This window comes from Mirounga angustirostris, unplaced genomic scaffold (genome assembly GCF_029215605.1).
Source record: "Mirounga angustirostris isolate CCGP_5_RB_7025 unplaced genomic scaffold, mMirAng1.0.hap1 SCAF_5, whole genome shotgun sequence".
Lineage (NCBI taxonomy): Eukaryota > Metazoa > Chordata > Mammalia > Carnivora > Phocidae > Mirounga > Mirounga angustirostris.
Genome location: NW_026991713.1, coordinates 98,191,611 through 98,214,759, shown reverse-complemented (window position 1 = coordinate 98,214,759; position 23,149 = coordinate 98,191,611). Strand labels below are relative to the sequence as shown.

The 23,149-nt window shown below is 36.3% G+C and overlaps 1 protein-coding gene across 1 annotated transcript in view; it reads left to right on the top strand.

Moving 5' to 3' along the window:
• The window catches only part of GALNT8 (polypeptide N-acetylgalactosaminyltransferase 8), a 46,124-nt gene that overhangs the window by 5,800 nt on the left and 17,175 nt on the right, over window positions 1-23,149 (top strand). Inside the window, 5 exon segments of the mRNA XM_045869907.2 lie at window positions 1,546-1,840; window positions 16,803-16,918; window positions 16,921-16,968; window positions 21,750-21,933; window positions 22,629-22,826. Coding sequence (XP_045725863.2) covers window positions 1,546-1,840; window positions 16,803-16,918; window positions 16,921-16,968; window positions 21,750-21,933; window positions 22,629-22,826 — 841 coding nt within the window.

The window sequence follows — 23,149 nt, the reverse complement described above, 5'->3', positions numbered from 1 at the left end:
AATAGCACCCCATCTACTCTGAAAAGTGTCCAAATTAGATAGATTAATTATATTTTCATCACTAATTTAGGGGAATTGTGTTTTTGAGTGGATTGGCAGGCAGAAGCACTTACATTGTAAGTAATTACTTCCTTTTTCTCTTTCTCTGTGGAGTCCGCAGAATTGAGCTTGAGGTACATATGGTGAGACTCTCCAAACAGAAATCTTATAGGGTTGTTGTAAAGGTGACATAAATAATGGTTGGAAAAGTGTTCTGAAATTTGGAGGCCACTTTCCAAAACTATTGTTATTGATGTCATGGATCCTAGAAGCCCTCTTCTATATAAAAGAGTCCTGTCACTGGTTTCTTTTCTTCTTCTTTTTCTTCCTTCGATCCTTCCTCCTCCCCTCCCCCTCCCCCTCCCCTCCCCCCTCCCCCTCCCCCTCCTCCTTCTTCTTCTTCTTCTTCTTCTTCTTCTTCTTCTTCTTCTTCTTCTTCTTCTTCTTCTTCTTCTTCTTCTTCTTCTTCTTCTCCTCCTCCTCCTCCTCCTCCTCCTCCTCCTCCTCCTCCTCCTCCTCCTCCTCCTTCTTCTTCTTCTTCTTCTTCTTCTTCTTCTTCTTCTTCTTCTTCTTCTTCTTCCTCTTCTTCTTCTCCTCCTCCTCCTCCTCCTCCTCCTCCTCCTTCTTCTTCTTCTTCTTTTTCTTTTCTTCTTCTCCTCTTCCTCCTCCCCCTCCTCCTCCTCCTCCTTCTCCTTCTTCTTCTTCCTCTTCTTTGTGAAGACAGTGTTTCTGAAATTGATGTGACCATTAGATTGATCTAGAGCAATTGTTAAAAATTCTGATCCCCACACTCCACCCCAGACCTACTGAATCAGAATCTCTGGGGGAGACCTGGGATTCTGTGCTTTTAACAAACTTTTGAAGTTTGCTTATGATTAAGCAAGTTGGAAAATGTGGGATTAGGACATCTCCAATTTAAAATTCTTGGCAAATCAAATATATAAGTGAAGGGAATGGTGGATAATGGTGCAGTTTAGAATAGATCTGCCTTTGTTAGCCACTGATAGTGTAGTATGATGTTTCAAATTTCATTGTACAAAGGAGTTACTCCTTGATTTTGTTAAAAATGCAGATTCTGTAACTTCTCTTCCCCTATCTCTATCTGACTCTATGATTCTGATTTAGTTGATTTGGGGATAAGCCTGAATACCTACATTTTAAAATAATCATGACAATTCTGATATAAGAGTTTCTTGGGCCTTATTCTGAAAAATGTTAGCTCATTATCAATCTATTTCTCAGGTCACAGTTTCTTAAGAAGACTTAAATGTGTAGGACTCAGGATAGATAAGCTCCGATAAAGGTTTAGGAGAGGTGTGTTCTAGTGCACACCTGGCCAGGACAGCCTTGCAATAGCTCTGACAAATTCCCTTAACAGACTGCATCCCCTGGGACAAGAGATTACACATTTCAGAATTTGAAGAGGAAAATATTTCAAGAAAATTTGGATAGAAAACAATGCCCAGGATTACCTGAAATATTTTCTCCCCTGCCTTTCATTTGCAGAAGAAAGTATGAAATTGGCTATGAAGCAAGAAGAAAATGTGGACAACACAGTGGTGAGGGTGAAATACGAACATCCTGTTCAAAAGGCATTGAAAATCAAAGCAAGTGAGACTAAGAAGCACAAACCCAAAGAGTTACTCTTCCCAGACTCACAGCTTTTCAGGCAGTGGGGTAAGGATCTTTCTGAGGCCCATCAGAAAAAGGCCAAGGACCTTTTCCAGAAGTTTGGTTACAACGTGTACCTCAGTAACCAGTTGCCTTTCAGTTGCACCATCCCAGATACCCGAGATTCCAGGTAGGACAGACCAAGTTTGGGTTGCCAAGGGACCTTGGTTTAATTGGGGGATGAGCTTTGGGAGCAGTGAAAGTCAAGGGTTGAAAGAGGGTTGAGGAGTGGAAAATTGATGGGGAAGGAATTCTGGCAGGCTGACTGAGCAAAGTTCTTGTTTTTAATCCATTTTATAATGGCAGCTCAGAGAGGACAACTGACTGGTCCCAATGTTTACAGCCCCTTGGAAATGGGCAGAGATGTCAGAGAAACAGATCCTTGAGAACTGATAATGAGTCTAACTCATAATTGTACAGATGAGGAAACTGAGGAAAGACTTGTGCAAGCCACACTGAAGTTAACAGCTCTATTTGCTCCCATGGTGTTTTCCTCAAATTCTGTGTGAATTCCTCTCTGTTATTAATTCTAATTTAAAGAGCCTTCCCTGGGGCACGTGGGTGGCTCGGTTGGTTAAGCGACTGCCTTCGGCTCAGGTCATGATCCTGGAGTCCCGGGATCGAGTTCCACGTCGGGCTCCCTGCTCAGCAGGGAGTCTGCCTCTCTCTCTGACCCTCCCCCCTCTCATGCTCTCTATCTCATTCTCTCTCTCAAATAAATAAATAAATAAAATCTTAAAAAAAAATAAAGAGCCTTCCCTGGGGTGCCTGGGTGGCTCAGTCAGTTAAGCATCTGCCTTGGGCTCTGGTCATGATCAAGCCCTGCATTGGGCTCCCTGCTTGGCAGGAAGCCTGCTTCTCCCTCTTCTACTCCCCTTGCTTGTGTTCCCTCTCTCTGTCAAATAAGTAAATAAAATCTTAAAAAAAAAAAAGAGCCTTCCCTCTCTTTCTCCATCAGTTTCTTCTTCCCATTGCTTTTTCTTTCTTTGCTTCTCCCACCATTCTTCGTAAGTCTTGAAAATAACAACTTTGTTGAGATATAATTCATATACAATTCATCAATTTAAAGTGTACAATTTAATGGTTTTTAATATATTCACAAGGTGGTGCACCATCACCGTAATCAATTTTAAAACATTTTCATCACTTCAAAAAAAATTCCATACCCATTAATAACCCCTCCTTGTTTACACATAATTCCTCATTTCTAGGCAACCATTAAGTTTCTGTCCCTATGGATTTACCTATTCTCGACATTTCATGTAAGTGGAATAATATAATATATGGGTCTCTCGTGACTGGCTTTTTTCACTTAGAATAATATGTTCTTTTTTATATTATTATTATTATTTTTATTATGTTCAGTTAGCCAACATACAGTGCATTATTAGTTTTTGATGTAGTGTTCAACGATTCCTTAGTTGCATATAACACCCAACGCTCATCACAACATGTGCCCTCCTTAATACACATCACCTGACTGACCCATCCCCTCACCCCCCTCTCCTCTGAAACCCTCAGTTTGTTTTCCAGAGTCCAGAGTCTGTCATGGTTTTTCTCCCTTACTGATTTCTTCCCTTTCAGTTTTCCCTCCCTTCCCGTATGGTACTCCATGCTATTCCTTATGTTTCACATATGAGTGAAACCATATGATAATTGTCTTTCTCTGCTTGACTTATTTCATTTAGCATAATCCCCTCCAGTTCCATCCATGTCAATGCAAATGGTGGGTATTCATCCTTTCTGATGGCTGGGTAATATTCCATTGTATATATGTACCTAGAATAATGTTTTTAAGTTACATTCGTATTATAGTACGTATCAATACTTAACTCCTTTTATTGTCAAATAATATTCTTTTGTACAGGTACACCACATTTTGTTTATCTATTTTCCAGTTAGTGGAAATTTGGATTGTTTCCACTTTTTGACTATTAAGAATAATACTGCTCTGAACATTCATGTATAAGTTTTTGTGTGGACATATGTCTTCAGTTTTCTTGGTTATACCCTAGAAGTATAATTTCTGGGTTATATGATAACTCTATATTTAACATTTCAAGGAACTGCCAGACTGCTTTCCAAAGTGACTGCATCATCTCTAGCAGTATATGAGAGTGCTGGTTTTTCCACATCCTCACCAACATTTGTTATTCGTCTTTTGATAATAGATATTCTAGTGATGTGAAGTGGTATATCATTGTGGTCTTCATTTAAATTTTCCTGATGTCTAATGATAGTGAACATCTTTTCACGTGCATATTGGCTATTTGTATATCTTCTTTGGAGAAATGTTTATTCAGAGACTTTCTCCTTTTATTTTTAAATTTATTTTAATTTTATTATGTTAGTCACCATACAATACATCATTAGTTTTTGATGTAGTGATCCATGATTCATTGTTTTATTAATATGATTTTGTCCAGTTTATCTAATTTTTTTCTTTGGTTGCTTATGCTTTGGATGTCATATGTAAGAAACTATAATGCTTAATGCAAAGTCATGAAGATTTATGCCCTTTTTTTCTAAAAGTTTTGTAGTGTTAATCTTACATTTAGGTTTTTGGTCCATTTAAAATTAATTTTTGGACATGGTGTGACATAGAGGTACAACTTCATTTTCTTGCGTATGGCCATCCAGCTGTCCTAGCACCCTTTGTTGAAAAGACTACTTTTTCCACATTGGATTGTCTTGGCACCCTTGTCAAAATCAATTGGTCATAAATATAAGAATTTACTTCCAGATATCAATCCTATTTCATTGTTTTATAGGTCTATTCCTTATGACATTAACTCACTGACTTGACAACTGTAGCTTTTGTAGTAAGTTTTGAAATCAAGAAGTATGAGTCTTCCAACTTTCTTCTTGTTCAAGATTGTTTTAGCTATTCTGAGATCTTGAATTTCCATATGAATTTTAGGATTAGCTGGTCAATTTCTACAAACAAACCAGCAGTATTTTGATAGGGACTAGATTGAATCTGTAGATCAATGTAGGGAGTATTGTCATATTAACAAATCTTTCAATCCATGAACATAAAGAATCTTTGCATTTATTTAGGTTTTCTTTAATTTCTTTCAACAATGTTTTGGGTTTGGGAGTGTAAGTTTTGTACTTATTTTGTTAGATATGTTTATCTTTTTGATGCTAGTTGAAGTGAAATTGTTTTCTTAGTTTCATTTTCAAATTGTTCATTGTAAGTCTATAGAAACACAATTTTTTTTGTATGTTGAACTTGTATCCTGCAATCTTGCCATATTCATTTATTAATTCTAATAGTTTTTTTAGTGGATATTTTAGAATTTTCTATTAGACTATGTTATTTGTACATAGAGAAAGCTATACTTTTTCCTTTCCAATATGATGATTTTTATTTAATTTTCTTGCTTAATTGCCTGACTAGAATCTTCAATAAAATGTCACATAGAAGTGGTGAGAGAGGGCACTTTGTTTTGTTCCTCATTATGGATGGGGGATGCATTAAATATTTCACCATTAAGTATGTTAGCTGTGGCTTTTTGTACATGCCCTTTATCAGAAATCTCATTCTATTTCTAGTTGGTTTAGTGTTTTTTTCTTTCTTTTTTTTTTCTTGTTATGAAGGGGTCAGATGCTTTTTCTGTGTCTATCAAATTGATCATGAGGTTTTATTCATTATCTATTGATATAGTGTATTACATAAATTGATGATAGGATGTCAAACAAATCTTAAATTCATGGCATAAATTCTACTTGATCATAGTATGCAGTTGTTTCTATATGTTGCTGGATTTGGTTTGCTAATATTTTGTGTCTCTATTCATAAGAAATATTGGTTTTTAATTTTCTTTCCTTGTGATATTTTTGTTTGTTCATTTTTTAAAAGATTTTACTTACTTATTTGACAGAGAGAGATTGAGAGAGAGAGAGAGAGTGCAAGCAGGGGTAGAGGCAGGCAGTGGGAGAAGGAGAAAGAGGCTTCCCGCTGAGCAGAGAGCCTGATGTGGGGCTTGCTCGAGGACCCTGGCTGGGATCATGACCTGAGCCGAGGGCAGAACCTTAACTGACTGAACCACCCAGGTGCCCCTTTTTGTTTGGTTTTGTAACTAAGTAATACTGGCCTCATAGAATGACTTGAGAAATGTTTCCTCTTCTTCTATATTTTGGAAACATTTGTGAACAATTGGTACTAATTATTTTTAAATATTTGGTAGAATTCACCAGAAGCCATCTGGGCCTGGATCTATTTTGGTGGGTAATTAGTGATCAGTAATTCAATCTCTTTACTTGATATAGGTCTATGTAGATTTCTATTTATTTATTTCAAGATTTTATTTAAATTCAAATTAGTTCACATATAGTGTAGTATATTGTAGTTTCAGAGGTAGAATCTAGTGATTCATCAGTTGATATAACACCCAGTGCTCATGACATCAAGTGCCCTCTTAATGCCCATCACCCAATTATGCCATCCCTCCATCCACCTCCCCTCCAGCAACCCTCACTTTGCTCCCTTTAGCTAAGAGTCTCTTATGATTTGGCTCCCTCTCTATTTTCATCTTATTTTATTTTTCCTTCTTTTCCCCTATATTCATCTGTTTTGTTTCTTAAATTCCACATATGAGTGAAATCATATGGTATTTGTCTTTCTTTGACTGGCTTATTTTGCTTAGCATAATACACTCTAGTTCCATCCATGTCATTGCAAATGGCAAGTTTTCATTCTTTTTGATTGATGAGTAATATTTCATTGTATGTATGTGTATATATATACACCACATCTTCTTTATCTATTCATCAGTCGATGAACATTTGGGCTCTATCCATGTTTTGGCTAACAGACACATGAAAAAACGCTCAACATGACTCATCATCAGGGAAATACAAAACAAAACCACAAAAAGATAACACCTCACACCTGTCAGGATGGCTAAAATTAACACCTCAGGAAACAACAGATGTTGGCAAGGATGCAGAGAAAGGGGAACCCTCTTACACTATTGGTGGGAATGCAAACTGGTGCAGCCATTCTGGAAAACAGTATGGAGGCTCCTCAAAGAGTTAAAAATAGAACTACCCAATGACCCAGCAATTGCACTATTGGGCATTTATCCAGAGGATACAAAAATAGTGATTTGAAGGAGCTCGTGAACCTCAATGTTTATAGCAGCACTATCCACAATAGATTTCTATTTATTCTTGAGTTGCTTTTGATAATTTATCTCTTTAGGAATCTGTCCACCTCATCTAAATTTTCTAATTTGTGGGAAGATTGTTTATTTATAGTGTTCCCTTATAATCTTTTTTTATTTCTGGAAGGTCAATAATGATGTCCCACTTTTATTCCTGATTTTAGTAATTTGAATATTCTTTATTATGTTCTTGGTCAGTCTAGCTGCACATTTGTAAATTTTGTTGATGTTTTCAAAGAGCCAACTTTTCAGTGATTGTCTCTATTTTTATATCTATTCTCCATTTTATGTATTTCTACTCTCATCTTTATTATTTCCTTCCTTCTCCTTGCTTTGGATTTAGTTTGCACTTTCTATTTTCTTAAGGTGGAAGGCTCGATTATTATTCTTTTTTAAAAAATATACTTATTGATAGCTATAAATTTATTTCCTAGCTTCTCTTTAGCTGTATTCCATAAGTTTTGGTATATGGTGCTTTGTTTTTTCAGTCATCTCAATGTATTTTCTAGTTTCCCTTGCAATTTTTTTTGACTCAATGGTTACTTAGGAATGTATTGTTTAATTTCCACATATTTGTAAATTTTCCTTTTTTTTTTCTGTTTTCATCTCTAATGTCACTATTGTAATGAGAGAATCAATTTTGTATTAACTTAATCTTTAAAAAATTTATTGAGGCTTCTTTTGTATGCTAACAAATGATCTCTTCTGGAGAATGTTGTATGTGTAGTTTGAAAATATTATGCTTTTATTGGGTAGAGTGTTCTCTAGATATCTGTTAGGTCTAGTTGGTTTGTAGTGTTGTTTAGTCTTCTGCCTAATCTTTTCTTGTTTATATTTTGCTTAGTTGTATCTATTATTGAAAGTGGGATATTGAAGTCTCTAATGATTATTGTTAAATTGTCTATTACTTCCTTCAATTCTGTCAGTTTTTATTTCATATATTTTGGGAGTCTGTTGCTAGATGTATACTTTTACAATTGTCTTATCTTCCTGATGGATTGATCCCTTTGTTGTTATAAAATCTTCCCCTTATCATTACTAAGATTTTTATTTTAATATCTATTTTGTCTGATATTAGTATAACCACTCTAGCTTTCATATGGTTGCTATTTGCATAATATATCTTTTACTTACAATCTATTTTTATCTTTTTATCTAAAATATGTTTCCTGAAGATATAGTTGGATTTAAAAAAATGCAATCTGACAATCCCTACCTTTTGATTAGATTAATTCATTTAAATTTAATATTTTTATTGATATAGTTGGATTTATGTCTGCCAATTTATCTTTGTTTTCTAATGTTTTATGTCTTTTTTCCTCTCATCCTTTACTGATTGTTTTTTATGTTAAGTGAATATTTTCCAATGTAACGATATCATCCTTTTAATTATTTTTCAGTATATTTTAGAGTTATTTTCTTAATGGCTGCTCTAGGATTTATTGTGTACATCTTAATTTATCAGAGTCTACTTAGACTTATAATGAGATATAGGAAGGCTAGTCATATATAACTTTATTTAATCATTTTTGCTATTATTGTTATACATATTACATATATGTATGGTAAAAAATAAAAAATATATACTGTTATAATCACTTTATATAGTTTTATCTATTAAAATGAGGAAAAAGGAGAGGAAGTATAAATTTATGAAGTTTGTTATTTATCTTTTAAGTTATCATGTCTGATTCTCTCCACTTGTTCCTGTAGATTCAATTTACAATCTGGTGTCATTTTCTTGTGTCAGTACAGCTTTGCTCCCATCTACCTCTTTTGTGCTATTATTGTCAAGTATATTAAATCACTATATCTTATAGGCCCAACAATTAGATATACTTTAAAAAAATATAATTGCTTTTAAAATCAGTTAAGAGAAGAAATAGGCATTTATACTGTCTTTTATAATTGTGCAATTACCTTTACTGATGCTCTTTGCTCGTCTGTGTGTGTGTGTGTGTGTGTGTGTGTGTGTGTGTGTTGAGTTACTACTGTCTGGGATTACTTGTTTTCAGGCTAAGGAACTTAGTATTTCTTGTAGGTGGATTTGCTACCAACAAATTCTCTCAGTGCTTATTTATTTGCCAATGTCTTCATTTCACTTTCATATTTGAAAGATAAAAGATAAAAACTGCTTGGTTAATTTTTCTTTCTGCACTTTGAATATGTCACTCCATTGCTTTCTGGCTCTATTGTTCTGATGAGATATCAACTATTAATATCACTGGGGTTTCCTTGTACCACAGGTAGGTTATTTTTCTTTCACTTCTTTCAAGGTTTTCTTTTTATCTTTGGCTTTCAACATTTTGACTACGATGTGTCTGGGTGTGTATCTCTGCATTTATCTTACTTGAAGTTCATTGAGCTTTTTGGATGTGTCTAGAAGTATTTAAATATGAGTATTTCTTTTAGGGGTTATGAAATATATCAAAAGTTGCAGCCTCTAAGTGCTAAGATCTTATAGCTGAATTCATCCAATATCAAATGAACATGGAATTGTGAGCAGGAATTTTTTTCCACAAATTTTATTCCATTTATACTTTTAACCACCAGAACAAAAGAATCATCATTGAGGATCTGACCCATAATCTATGTAATACATGGCAGTGGCCTAATGTAGCATTTGAATGATGAATTGATACTCTTCGTCACATCACCCTAAGAAGATGATTCCTCAGCATCCCCTAATTCTCTAAATCAGAAGGTAACTGGCATAGCCATAGATGGAGATGTGAGAAGCTACTTTTTCACTGAGACTCACTCGTCTCAACATGTAGATCACCCCAAAAGCATTCAGAGAAACCTTTTTCCTGTACAAGGATGGTAACAAAATTTCACCTTAAAGCCAACTCCAGTTGATTGGTAGTGACTACCTGGAGTATTGTGGTGGGAAAACTTTTGAGTCCATATGATCAAAGGCATGGATGATCTGTTAGTGATGCCTGCCATCATGAGAGGGGAGCATGGTACCATGTGTGTCAGTATTTGCTACTTGTGAACCAGGACACAAATAGGACCTAACATATTTTCTCCTAGGTTGATTGCATAATTTAGGTCTTTAGGTATGAAGATAATATGCTGGAACCAGTTGGTAACTGAAGATGCCTTGTATTTATTGATTTTGAAACATCCAGATTTAATTCCATAAGGATTAACTCATGAAACTGCTTGTGAGAAAGCATTACTGTGGATACAAAATATTTATGAATCAAATATCTACATATACTTGAAAAATGTTTGAGTCACATCTGATACTACAAACCAAATGAGTACTCTTCCTCTCTGCTGTTCATAAAAAAAATCTTTGTGGCCCAGACATATATGGATTTCAGAGCTAAAGCATTCTGGAAACCATATGGTTTAAAACTATAGGAAGACCACTCCATTGACTTTCTTTGAGAGAAATAATTTAGTGAATTAGAGGTATTATTACATAGAATTACACAATAATGTAAGAATAGATCTTCTATGCCATTTAGTCCAGCTTCCTGCTAAGTGAGATGTCAAAGTGATTGTAATCACTGTTCCCCCACCTTTCTGGATAGCTATCTGAGCCCAGAAAAATGCCAGCCCTGGCAGCTCTCCTGTTCTCATGTCCTCGCTTTACCTTTCAGAGACCAGAGAAAGGCTACTCAGGAGAGCACTGTGTGGAATTGGAGAGTCAGTCAGTTACCTTATTGAGTTTAGGTGGATGTTAAATACCAACAAATGATTAAACACATGAAAAGTCATAGCTTCAATTGTTAATCTTTTTTTTAATTTTATTTTTATTTTTTTAAAGATTTTATTTATTTATTTGACAGAGAGAGACACAGCGAGAGAGGGAACACAAGCAGGGGGAGTGGGAGAGGGAGAAGCAGGCCTCCCGTGAAGCAGGGAGCCCGATGCAGGGCTCAATCCCAGGACCCCGAGATCATGACCTGAGCCGAAGGCAGACACTTAACGACTGAGCCATGCAGGCACCCCCAATCGTTAATCTTTAATAGGGAATTTATCAAAATGCTGTGGCCAGGACCAGCTACAAAATTTGCAGGGCCCAGTGCAAAATGAAAATGTGGGGCCTTTTGTTCAAAAACTATTTAGAATTTCAAGATGGTGTTAGGAAGGTATTAAGCCAAGTTAAGTCACTAAGTGTGGGGACCTGTGTGACTGCATAGGCTGCACACCCAGGAAGCTGGCCTTGCTGCAGGTGTAACTTGTCTTAGGGAATCCCAATGTAAGAATATATTTTGCAATTGTTTAAAGTCTGTTTCCATGTGTACATATCAGTTTATTTGTTATGCACAATGGTAGTTTCAGGTAAAGTTATGATATACATAAAGTTTATCTTTCTAGCTCTAACACCTAGAAGCTACCTTTTCTCTTCTCCCATTGTGCCTTCTTATTGTTAGGGGGAAGTGGGGTGGACTGTGGTTCTATAATGGAAGGATTTGCCAAAGATCAGTTCCTGTAACTGTCATCCAACTAATAAATATTTTTTAGGATCTTCTGCTGCACTACCTAATATGGTAGCCAGTAGTCACATGTGACTATTTAAAATTAAATTAATTAAAATTGAATTAAATAAAAAATTTAGGGTTTTTTTTTTTTTTTGGTTATATAGTGACATTATAAGTGCTCGATAGCCACACATGACTAGTGGCTATCATAATGGGCAGCACAGATTTAGAACATTTCCATCATTGCAGGAAATTCTGTTGGACAGAGCTGGTCTAACCATTCTAGGTCAGGTGTTGGGGAGCAAGGAGGAAGGAGAGATCATTCTTTTTGGAACTGCAGGAGCCACATTTCTTGCTTCCCTTGATATAAGGTTGGGAAGAGAATGTGGGGTGTGGATAAGAGAAGTGTTGGGAAAACATTTAGAACATAGCCAAGACAGTACTCAAAAGGAAGCATGGGAGACTGAGTGGAAAAAAGAAAATTTAAAGGTGGTTGATTGGATTATGTGGATTAGAGGGAAGAGAAGCTGAACAAAGTTTTAATCAGGTTTCAATTTAACTTAATTACCAACTCTTACTCTTGATTAAATACATATTTATTATATAATCAGTCTGTACTAGATATTAAGAACTGCCCCTGAACTTGAAAGAATTTAAGATTCATCTGTCACACTCCTTTGCCTCTGCTTTAAATATTGAAGACCCTCAGGCTTTAGCTTAAGGCTCTTTTCTGCATGTAACTTGAGTGATTTTATCCAACTCTTACGAATTCAACCACCACTTACAGGGTGATGACTCCTAAATTCACTTGTCTCCAATCCAGATTGTTCAGCTGTGACCCTGGGACCATATATGCAATGACCTGCTGGGGAATTCCATGGTGTGACTCACAGGTGCTTCCTACTCAACATGGCCAAACCAAAATGTATCCGTTTCTTTTTCTCCTCTCATTGTTCCTAGTTCAGTGACTGGTGCCACTGTTCAAGTAATAAATGTAAGAACAAGAACAGCAATAATCACTGAAGTAGTAATAGTAGCAGCTAACATTAAATGAGCACTTCTTTTGTTCTGAGCATTTTTGCACATTATTGCATTTTACCCTCATAATAATACTGTTGTGAAATAATAGAAAAAATATATTTGTCTCTGTCCCCTCTTCCTGACACAGAGCTAAAATCCTTGTGACTTCCTAAATGATGAGAACACTATGAGTATTTTATGTTCTAATGAGGTGACTCTGAGTGGATCCCTGGTTGGCGGCTGGTTATCAGAAATATCTACCATGATAAGGAGCTTGGAATTTTCAGCCCCATCCCTATCCCTCAGAGAAGGGAGAGGGATTGAAAATAGAATTAATATTCGATCATGTGTATGTGGAGAAGCCTCCATAAAATCTCAGTAGTATGGAATTTGGAGAGCACCCAGGTTGGTGAACACATTAGTAACTTAAATACTACTCAGGTCCAGACAGCTCCACTGGTGAATTCTACCAAAGTTTAAACAAGAATTAGCTTCAACTCCTTAAACTCTTCCTAACAATAGAAGAGAAGGGAATACTCCACAACTCGTTATATGAGGTCAGTATTACCCTGATACCAAAGTCAGATAAATACATTGCAAGAAAAGAAAACTGCAGAGCCGCATCCCATATGACTATAGATGTCAAAATCCTCAGCAAAATACTAACTGAATCTAACAGAATAGAAACAGGATTACACACCAAAACCAAGTTGGGATTTAAGCCAACAATATAAAATTGATTCAAACTCTGAAAATCAATCAGTGTAATACATCATATTGATAGAATAAAGGACAAAAGCCACACTATAATGTCAATAGACACAGAAAAAAAGCACTTGACAAAATCCAACCTTTTCATGATTAAAAACACTCAACAAGCAAGGAATAGATGGGAACTTCCTCAACCTAGCAAAGGGCATCTATAAAGAGCCCATATCATTCCTAATGGTGAAAGACTGAAAGCTTTCCCTATATGATGAAACTAAACAAGTATGTCCGACATCAACACTTGTATTCAAGATTTTAGTCAGGCAAGAAAGAGAAATAAAAAGCATCCATCTTGGGATGGAAGAAGTAAAACTGTTTCTATTCACAGATGACATGATCTTATATAGGAAATCATAAAAATCCATTAAAAACTATTAGAATTAATAAATGAATACAGGAAGGTTGCAGGATGCAAGATCAATACATAAAATTTATCATGTTTCTACAGATTTGTAGTGAACAATTCAAAAATAAAATTAAAAAAAAGTGTCACTTAGCATCAAAAAATACTTGGGAATAAATTTCACAAAGAAGTGCAAGCTTGTAGATGCAAAACTACAAGACATTAGTTAAGAAATTAAAGATTTAAATAAATGGAAAACATCCCATATTCATTGTTAGAACATTTAATTTTGTTAAAATAACAACAGTCTCCAGGTTGATCTACAACTGGATTTTCGGTAGAAATTGACATGTTGATCCCAAAATTAAAATGAAAACACAAATGATCCCAAATAGCCAAAACACCTTGAAAAGGAATAAAGAATAGAGAAAAGAAGAATAAAGTTACAAGACTCACATTTTCTCTATTTCAAAACTTACTGCAAAACTACAATAATCAAGACAAGGTTTAACTGGTTAAGGATAGATATATAAATCAGTGGTATAGAATTGGTACCAAGAAATAAACTCTTATGTTAATGGTCAATTGATTCTTGACAAGGGTGCCATGATACTGTGATTTATACTAAGAAATATATATTTGGTCTTCACCCCTGTTCCTGACATAGAGTATCTAAAATCCTTGTAATTTCCTAAGAGATAAGAGAGATGAAAGTGTCTTTTGGTATCCTTAACAAGCTCCTTTCAGCCCTGAATTAATGAGGTGACCTTTAGAAAGCCTCTAAGGCTATGAGCTGGTTGCTATAGTAATGAACCCTATAATTATAAGGTTGGGATATTCAGTTCCTCCTATATCTTCTGACAGGGGAGAGAGGATGGAGATAGACTTGACCACTAACAGGCAATGATCTTATCAATTATGCCTATTAAAGCATGAAGGATGCCAAGGCTGTGCTGCACCCCAAACTCCACTGGGACAGAAGTTCCTGTGCTCTGGACCCTTCAGAACCCTGGCCTGTGTATCTCTTCACATGGCAGTTCATTCATATCTTTTAGTATCTTCTGTAATAAACTGGTAATCTAATAAGTAAACTGGTTTCCTGACTTCTGTGAGCTGCTCTAGCAAATTAATCTAACCCAAGGAGGGGGTCTTGGAAACTTCCGATCTATAGCTAGTGGGTCAGAAGCACCAATAACAACCTAAACTTGTGATTGGCCTCCAGAGTGGTATGTGTGTGTGTGTGTGTGTGTGTGTGTGCCAGTCTTGTGGGTGGGAACTCTTAACCTGTGTGATCTGATGTTAACTTCAGGTAGGTAGTATCAGAATGCAATTAAATTATAGGACACGCAGCTGGTGTCACAGAATTATTTGATGTGAGGAAAAAAACCCACTATCCAGTCATCAAAGTTTTCATTATGAGTAGTGCTGTGAGTAGAGAGAAAGAGATACACAGGAGAGTTTTTCCTCTTTACAGGTGCTAAGACAACTGAATGGGGGTAAGAATTATCTCTTCAACAGATGGCACTGGGACAACTGGTTATTTATATGCAAACAGATGAAACTAGGTCCTTATATCATACCATACATAAATATTAACTCAAATGATCATAGATGTAAATAAAACTAAAGCTCTTAAGAGAAAACACAAGATTAAATCTCAGAGATCATGGGTTAGTCAATGGTTTTTAGATATGACACCAAAAGCATAAGTGATAAATGATTGAAAAGCTGGACTTCATCAAAACTGAAAAATTTTTGCTGCAAATAATATCATCAAGAAGGTTAAAAACAGCTCATAGTGTGGGAGAAAATACTTGCAAACCATATATCTGATAAAGTGCTTGAATCTAGAATACATTAGTAGCTCTTATAACTCAATAATAAAAAGACAAATAACTAAATTAAAAATAAACAAAGGACTTAGACAATGTTCCAAAAAAGATACACACATGGCTAACAAGCACATCTGAAACTAATGATATAGTAACTATATATTAACTAATGGAATTTAAATAAAATAAGTTAATAAAAGAGAAAAAAAGATGCTAAACATCATTACTTATTAGGGAAATGGAAATTAAAGTCACAGGGAGGTAATACTTCACACCCACTGGGATGACTATCATCAAAATGACAGATAATGACAACTGTTGTGCAGGATGTGGAGAAATTAGGACCCTCATTCATTACTGGTGGTAATGTAAAATGGTTTGGAAAACACTACAGCAGCTCATCAAATTGTTAAACAGAGTTGTCCTATGACTTAACAATTGCACTCTTAGGTGTATATATAAGTGAAATGAAAATATATGCCAACACAAAACTTGTTCAAGAATGTTCACAGTGGCATTAGCAACAGCCAAAAAATGGAAAATATTTTATATGTCCAACAACTGATGAATGGATAAACATGTGGTGTATCCATGCAATGGAATATTGTTTGACAGTAAAAAGGAATGAAGGTCTGATGCATGCCACAATGTGGATGAACCTTAAAAACATTATGCTAAGTGAAAGAAGCTAGTCATAGAAAACCACATATTATATGTTTCCATTTATATGAAAAGCCAGAATAGACAATTCTATAGAGATAGAAAGTAGATTAGTTGCCTTCGGCTGAAGGGAGTGGGGGTGGAATGGGTTGGGGAGAAATGGACTGGTAATAGGTATGGGGTTTCTTTTTAGTGTGATGAAAATGTTCTAAAATTTGACAGTGGTAATTGTTGTTCAACTCTGTGAATGTTATAAAAAACACTTGTATACTTTTAAATAGGTGAATTTTTATCATATATTAAGTACATCTCAGTAAAGATGTTAAAAGTAAAGAATAAGCTAGTTCCTGGCATATGGTAAACATTTAATAATGTAAACTATGAAAACTATGAAATTAAAAAAATGTGTCAAGCATAATTCTTTGAACAGTTCCCCTCTTCCCTACAGTGGTGAAGTAGAGGTTTGTGTCAGAAATGACTGACAGCCTGAGAATATGGGGAAAAGGTGGTGGCAATGACAGAAGACTTCTGGCAAGAAAGCAAATTTAGAGATGGGGGAGGAATAAGGAATCTTTTTGGGGGAATGTTGGATGTTCAAGTTGATCCATCTACTGAAGATTGATATGAAAGACAAGGATTTTATCCTCATAACAGGAAAATTTTGGTTAAGCAAATATAAGATCTTGCTGCAGTGACAATCACCTTAGAGTTTCCCTTCCTAATGAGTTTGGGGGTTGGTGAGCCGATTAATATATTAAAGCATCATATATAGTGAAGGGGTAGATTGGATAGTAATGTTTAAGTAATTTTTAAAAAGTTTTTAAAAAGTAACGTGGTTATTTAAAATGGTTTCTTATAGGTGTCTTCAGAAAACATATCCTTCACAACTCCCATCCCTTGGTGTCATTCTCATATTCATGAATGAAGCTCTGTCCATTATACAATGGGCCGTCACTAGTGTCATCAACCGCACCCCCCTCATTTGTTAAAGGAGATCATCTTGGTGGATGATTTTAGCTCAAATGGTGAGCAACTTGATCAAAGAATAATAGTTTATTGACTGCTGAGCTGGAAAAGAGTTTTATCTTAGAGTTTAGGACACTTTAGTTTCCTCATATAGTGAAGAGAAAGGGATCATTTATTGAGGTCGTATGTGCTGGACACATTAATCTTCACAAAGTCAAGGCAGAGGATCATCACCTTGATTACATAGATGGGGAAGCTAGGACACAGAGAGATCACATAATGTGCCCAAATTGCAGAGTGAGTTAATGGTGGAGCTGACTCAAGTCCAGGACTGAGTGACTCCGAAGCCTTTCTATGTACCATGATGGAGACCTGAGGGAGTAAACTGGGGTCCAAAATTAGACCTCAGATACCAAGAAGGGATTTAGAACTGTTCCCTATGAGGAAAAGCAATCTTTCTGTGTAATTAAACCCAGAGAAAATGGAGCTTTGGATGCTGAGACTCTTCCCAGTGGCAATGTTTCTTGCTCATAGCATGCCCCCTCCCCATCCCTATCTAGTTCACCCAGCGGGGACATGAAGAATTGGGAGATAGTGGGCAAAACATGAATGTTGGTAATAATAACTATCTCATAAACTGCAAGGAGAGTTACATGAGATAATCGTGGCAGCTAACATTGTTCCAAGCACCTTATGTATGTTAACTATTTTAATCATTACAATAACCTATGAGGAGGAACCACTGTTTTGGCCATTTTACAGATGCAAAAACCTAAGGCATAGTCTGGTTGAGGAATTTGCTAAATATTGCAATGCTGGTAAGTGACAAAATTGAGATTTGCAGAGTCCAGAGCCCTATCTCTAGCCACTATGTTCACTGATATAATACGTAGGTGATGAACAGTATTTAGCACATAGTAACCTCTCAGCCAGTGTTAGCTCTTAGTTTTTTAAATTTTGAAGAACTAGAACAAAGTCACAGATTTGCGGTAGCAATAAGGAAGAAATTTCTGAGAGTAAGGACTATGGAGTGGCTGCTCATGGGAGGCAGAATTTGTTCCTTCTCTGGGGGATCTTTAAGTACGAGACAGGTACTTATTGCAGATTCAAATTAGGGGCATATATATATATATATATATATATATATATATATATATATATAGTCAAATTAGGGGCAGTTTGACCTAAGAGGAAGAGGCAAATGACCTCTAAACTTTCCTTTTTGGATTTCCAGACACTAAAAATACTCCTTTTCATGTTTTAAATACCTTCCTTTCTTGTCATTTCAATATAAATGCACAAAAAAATAAGAAGGTACAGTTCTTAAGCAGAATTCCATTGAAAACCAAAGAAAAGAAAATGGCTGACTTCATTCCTTTCTGTGCAGGCACACCTAGTTTTTGAGTAGGAAATAAGAACTTGATTAGAAAGACCTCTGTCCTCAACATCTGGACACACCCTGGCTCCACTCCCTGTCTCTGTGAGATGATCTGAGGCAAGCCGTCTCACCTGTCTGAGACTCAACTTTTTCATGGGGCAAATGTAAGGACTGAGCTGGGGGACCCCTGAAGATATTATTTCCTGTGGGAAAAAAAAATCAATGGCTCTTTAATTCCACATTCCATGAAGAGTAGATAAGAATTAATTCAAGATTTCTACCTATGGAACAATGAAATCAAAAGATACAAGATTACAAATGTAGGTAGACACATAAAGAGAAGTCAAGCAAAACTCTGGATCGTTCCAAACTATTCCCTTATCATATAATACATCTCTCTCACTTTGGTCAGGAACCCATTATGCTTTTCATAGAGATAATGTGTGAATTGGCAAAGAAGAGGGGACTGTTAGTCCTTCTTTGACTGGTATCCCTGGGACAGGGATTAATTTCTCTCTCCTTAACCATAAAATATCAACTAGATTGGTCCTACACTGAACAGAACTTAAAAATCTGTTTTGTGTTAAATTGAGGAAAATAAATGGAAGTCTACCACATATGCCACAAGAGAAACTTACTATTCATTTGACTTCGTGGGGCAAGTAATTCAACTACTCCATGTCTCCACTTCCTCACCTGTAATACGGGGGAAATAATAGTGTTTACCTGATAGGACAATTTTGAAGATTAAATAAGACATGTGAAGTCCTCAACACAGGACTTGCTCGCAATAAATGTTAACTAGTGTTATTACTCCTTGTTTACCTCAGTATCATTTATAGTACTGTTGAAATGCCATAACTTGATTATGTCCCTGTCCTTTTCCCCCTAGATATGAAGCTTCATTTGTATCAGGTCAAATGTTTCAAGTGTCAACAGAGCTAATCCAACTATTTCAGAAATTGTATTAATATATGTGGGATTCTACATATTCGCTCCAATTTTAGGCAAATTTTATAACTAACAACTATTTATTTTGTACCAAAAAACAAGCACTATGCAAGGAAGATTTCAAGAAGTTCCCATATTAATTTATGAGGCAAGACATACCTATGGAAAGATATTTCAATATATGAAGAATGGTGTGTCAAATTGAGTGAGCTGTTAGTGAATGCAAGAAAGCCTGGAGAAATGGCTGGGATGAACTAAAGAGGCTTCCTGGAGGAGGAGGACTTGGATTGGGACTCGAAAATTTGGTAGGATTTAGAAAAGCAAAGAAAACAATGGAAGACTGGGTGTGTGTATGTGGGTGTCGGGGATAGAGAGTGATGAAAAGAATGATATGAGCAAATCTGCAGAAGCCAGAAGCACCCTGAGCTGAGCATCCTGGAATAAAGAGTTTGGGGGCAAAGAGGACCAGTGGGAGAGCAAGGCTGAGAAGGAGGCCTAAGTTTACTTTAGAAGATCCATTGAAGGGTCTTTAATTCTTGTGCTGGACTGTAGGCATTATTTCTGAGAGGATGACTCAGAATCTACAACTTATAAAATTTTGGAATTGGAAGGATCTTGGCATATTATTCAGCCTTTCTTTCTAAGTTGAGGAAACAGAGATCCCCAAATGGGAAGTGACACAGAAATAGATAGTGAGGGAGGTTGAATTACACACTAGATATCTGGGGTCTATGGGAAACTCTTTTTTCTCTTTTTTCCTTTTTTCTTTTTTTCCCACCATTTTGGTTCACACAGTTTATTTAAGAACTCATACAGAATACTCAAGATAAATGATTTTTAATCCTCATCTTTAATTCTCTTCTTTATCCTGGTTAATCTGGAAGTAATGTAATTCCTAATTATGCTGTTAACAACTATGTACAACCAACCACACAGAATATTCTTCATATTTCTTGGTGAGATTTTTCTAATGCCTTTTAGAAAAAGGTACCTCAGAAGTTATGGTAATCCTGCTCTTGCTCCTTTCAATGATTATAACACCTCTACCAGGATTCCCAGGTTTTCCATTCACTTTGATTTTTTCTTGAAGAAATTGCTAAAAAAATAGGCAGAATCCATGATTCTTCTACAAGGTGGGTGCCATCAAGGGTGAAATTCAGAACCTGCTCCCTCCCCTCACTTTGCCACAAGCCTTTTCAGGGGCACCATGGTGGCAGAAGAAGAAAAAAACATGGCAACTCCTTCTGATTGCTTCCTGAAAGTAGTGACTGGGTAAGTGTAGGGACTTTCCAGCTTGGTTTCTCACAGTTGGAGCAAAAGCCTTCAGATCCACTGGCTCTCTTTAAAACCTTCAGTTACTGAGTCAGTCTTCCTGGAGTGCACCTGGGAAAGTCCTAATATAGGGCAAATTTTTGTGCCACAGTCATGTAGGTATTGCTTCCAGATCTTGGTCATTCCAGCACTCACAAATCTACTCTTCTTCTGAGAGAGGAACCAGCAAGAATTTCATCTCTGGGCCCTGGGAAGAGAGGGATAGAGAGAGATCATGATAAATCCAACCAAGTACACACATAGTTCTTGAGGCAGCATTGCATGGTGGTTAGACACAACATGGGCTCACATCCAGGGTATGCCACTTATTGGATGTGTAACTTGGAGAAGTTTCTTAATCTCTCTGTGTCTCAGGGTTTTTTTTTGTCTGTAAAGTGAGGATACTGAAATACCTACCTTATAGGATAATTTGAAATTTAAATAAATTAATGTTATCAATGGAAAACTCAGTCACTTGGTTAGATATTTTAAACACTGCTTAGTGATTTGCATGCAAGTTTTTCTCATACATATGAGGAAGTCAACTGGTAGGCTGAGTCAAAGAACAAATTTATAGACAGCCTTTATAAAAGACAGGGGAAAGAGGGAAGAAAAAAAATGGAAACAATCTGGGAATAGTGAATCCTGTTTGCATAATTTAGGGGACAAATTCATTAGCTAGAAGCTGGAAAAGTGATTAGCCTGGGCATTCTGTCCAAAACTGGTCCTTGAGTAGGCCAAGTAGAAATATGTAAAATAAGACAAAACAGTTTCAGTTGTTTATGGATTCTCCAGAAAATCTTGAGAGTTTAGCCATGGGGAAGACATTCCAGGCTGTCTCCACAATGTCTGTTCATCAGCATCTCTACCTTAGCTAGGTCAGGTCTATCTACTCATTCTTGTGAGAATTCTCAATACACATAAAGCTTATATAACAATCCTTGTTACATGGTAAGCGGTATGATTATTCTAAGGTAGTTAAACTTCAAGGGAAATGAGATTAGGAATGAGCATTAAGCCTGAGGATAGAATGGAGAGAAGTAGGTGCAGGGGAAACACTACTTATTTCTCAGTCAAGATGGTAGAATTGCTCAATCTAAACTGGAAGTAGTCCAACCACTACTATATAATAGTATGAAATTTCTACACCACATTGATTATTGCACTCAGAATTTCTATAGGTGTGCATTTGGTTGGCAGGAGAACTAAACGCATACTTGGATGAGAAGATTAAACTTTACAACCAGAAGTATCCAGGACTACTAAAAATAATACGGCGTACAAAGAGAAAAGGTCTTGCTCAAGCACGCAACACTGGCAGGAAAGTGGCCACAGCTGATGTGATTGCCATCTTGGATGCTCATGTTGAAGTGAACGTTGGGTGGTAAGGCTCCAGGAAGTTTCTTCTAAGAAAGGGGAAAAAGGAGATACTGAAAATGTACTACATACAAGACAGGATATTATGGAAATAGGGAAAGATAGCACCAGATCTCGAACAAAGAAAAGATCCAAAGACAGGGTGTTTTACTCAGGGATTCGTAACACTAAACTACTAAAGAAGTAATAGTTTAGTGTTAGGAAAAAACAACAACCAGAACAAAAACAAAAAACAATGGGCTTGGAGTGTTGACAACTGGATTCTGACCCTGACTTTGCCAAACAACTTTGTGACTTTTAATAAGTCACATTTAACTAGACATTTATGTCCTTAACTATAAAATGAGGAAATTATCTTTTGATGATTCCTAAGGTTTTTCTCAAATAGTAAAGAGACATCATTTTGGAAACAGGGAGACTCAAAGAGTTAATGTAAATTTAGGCAGAATACAAATAGTCCTGTTCATAATGACTTGAGAGTGGTATTTGGGTACTAATTCCAAATCTGTTCTTGACATATCTGTTCTTTTCATATCCTGAAAACTGCGAGTCTTTGCATTCTGGAGTATCCTACTCAGAGCTCAGCACAGCATAAATGAAAAAGGTGCTCAATGTCAGGGCAAAGTGCTTGAGGAGGTTTTGTTTGCTTGCTTCTTCTTACTTTCGTATCCAACCTGGATTTGTTACACACTCTTCTTCTAGGGCAGAGCCCATTCTGTCTCGGATTCAGGAAGACCCCACTGTAATTGTGTCTCCTGTGTTTGACAATATTCATTTTGACACCTTTGAACTGGAAAAGTATGCATTGGCAGTTGATGGCTTTAACTGGGAACTATGATGCCACTATGATCCACTGCCAAAGGCCTGGTTTGATCTTCATGATGCCACCGCTCCAGTGAAGTAAGTCTGAGATTTAGGGAATTTGATTAGAACATGGGAAATCAGGAATGGATGGTGTGGGTTTTGTTTATCTTTTATGGTACTGATGGGAGTGGGTGGGAGAAATGGAGGAGATGGGGTGAAGGACAGAGGATAGAGAAAAAATTATAGGCACTTTAGGCTATCTAAGGACTTTCAAACAAAAACCAAAGTATATAATGTTTTAAAAAAATATTTGAGACATTTTAAGAATTTTCAGGCTATGAAATAGGGATATGAAGATGAAAAAGGTATAATTTCATTATAATATGAGAAGGACTATGGCAGGATGAAGGTGAAGGAAG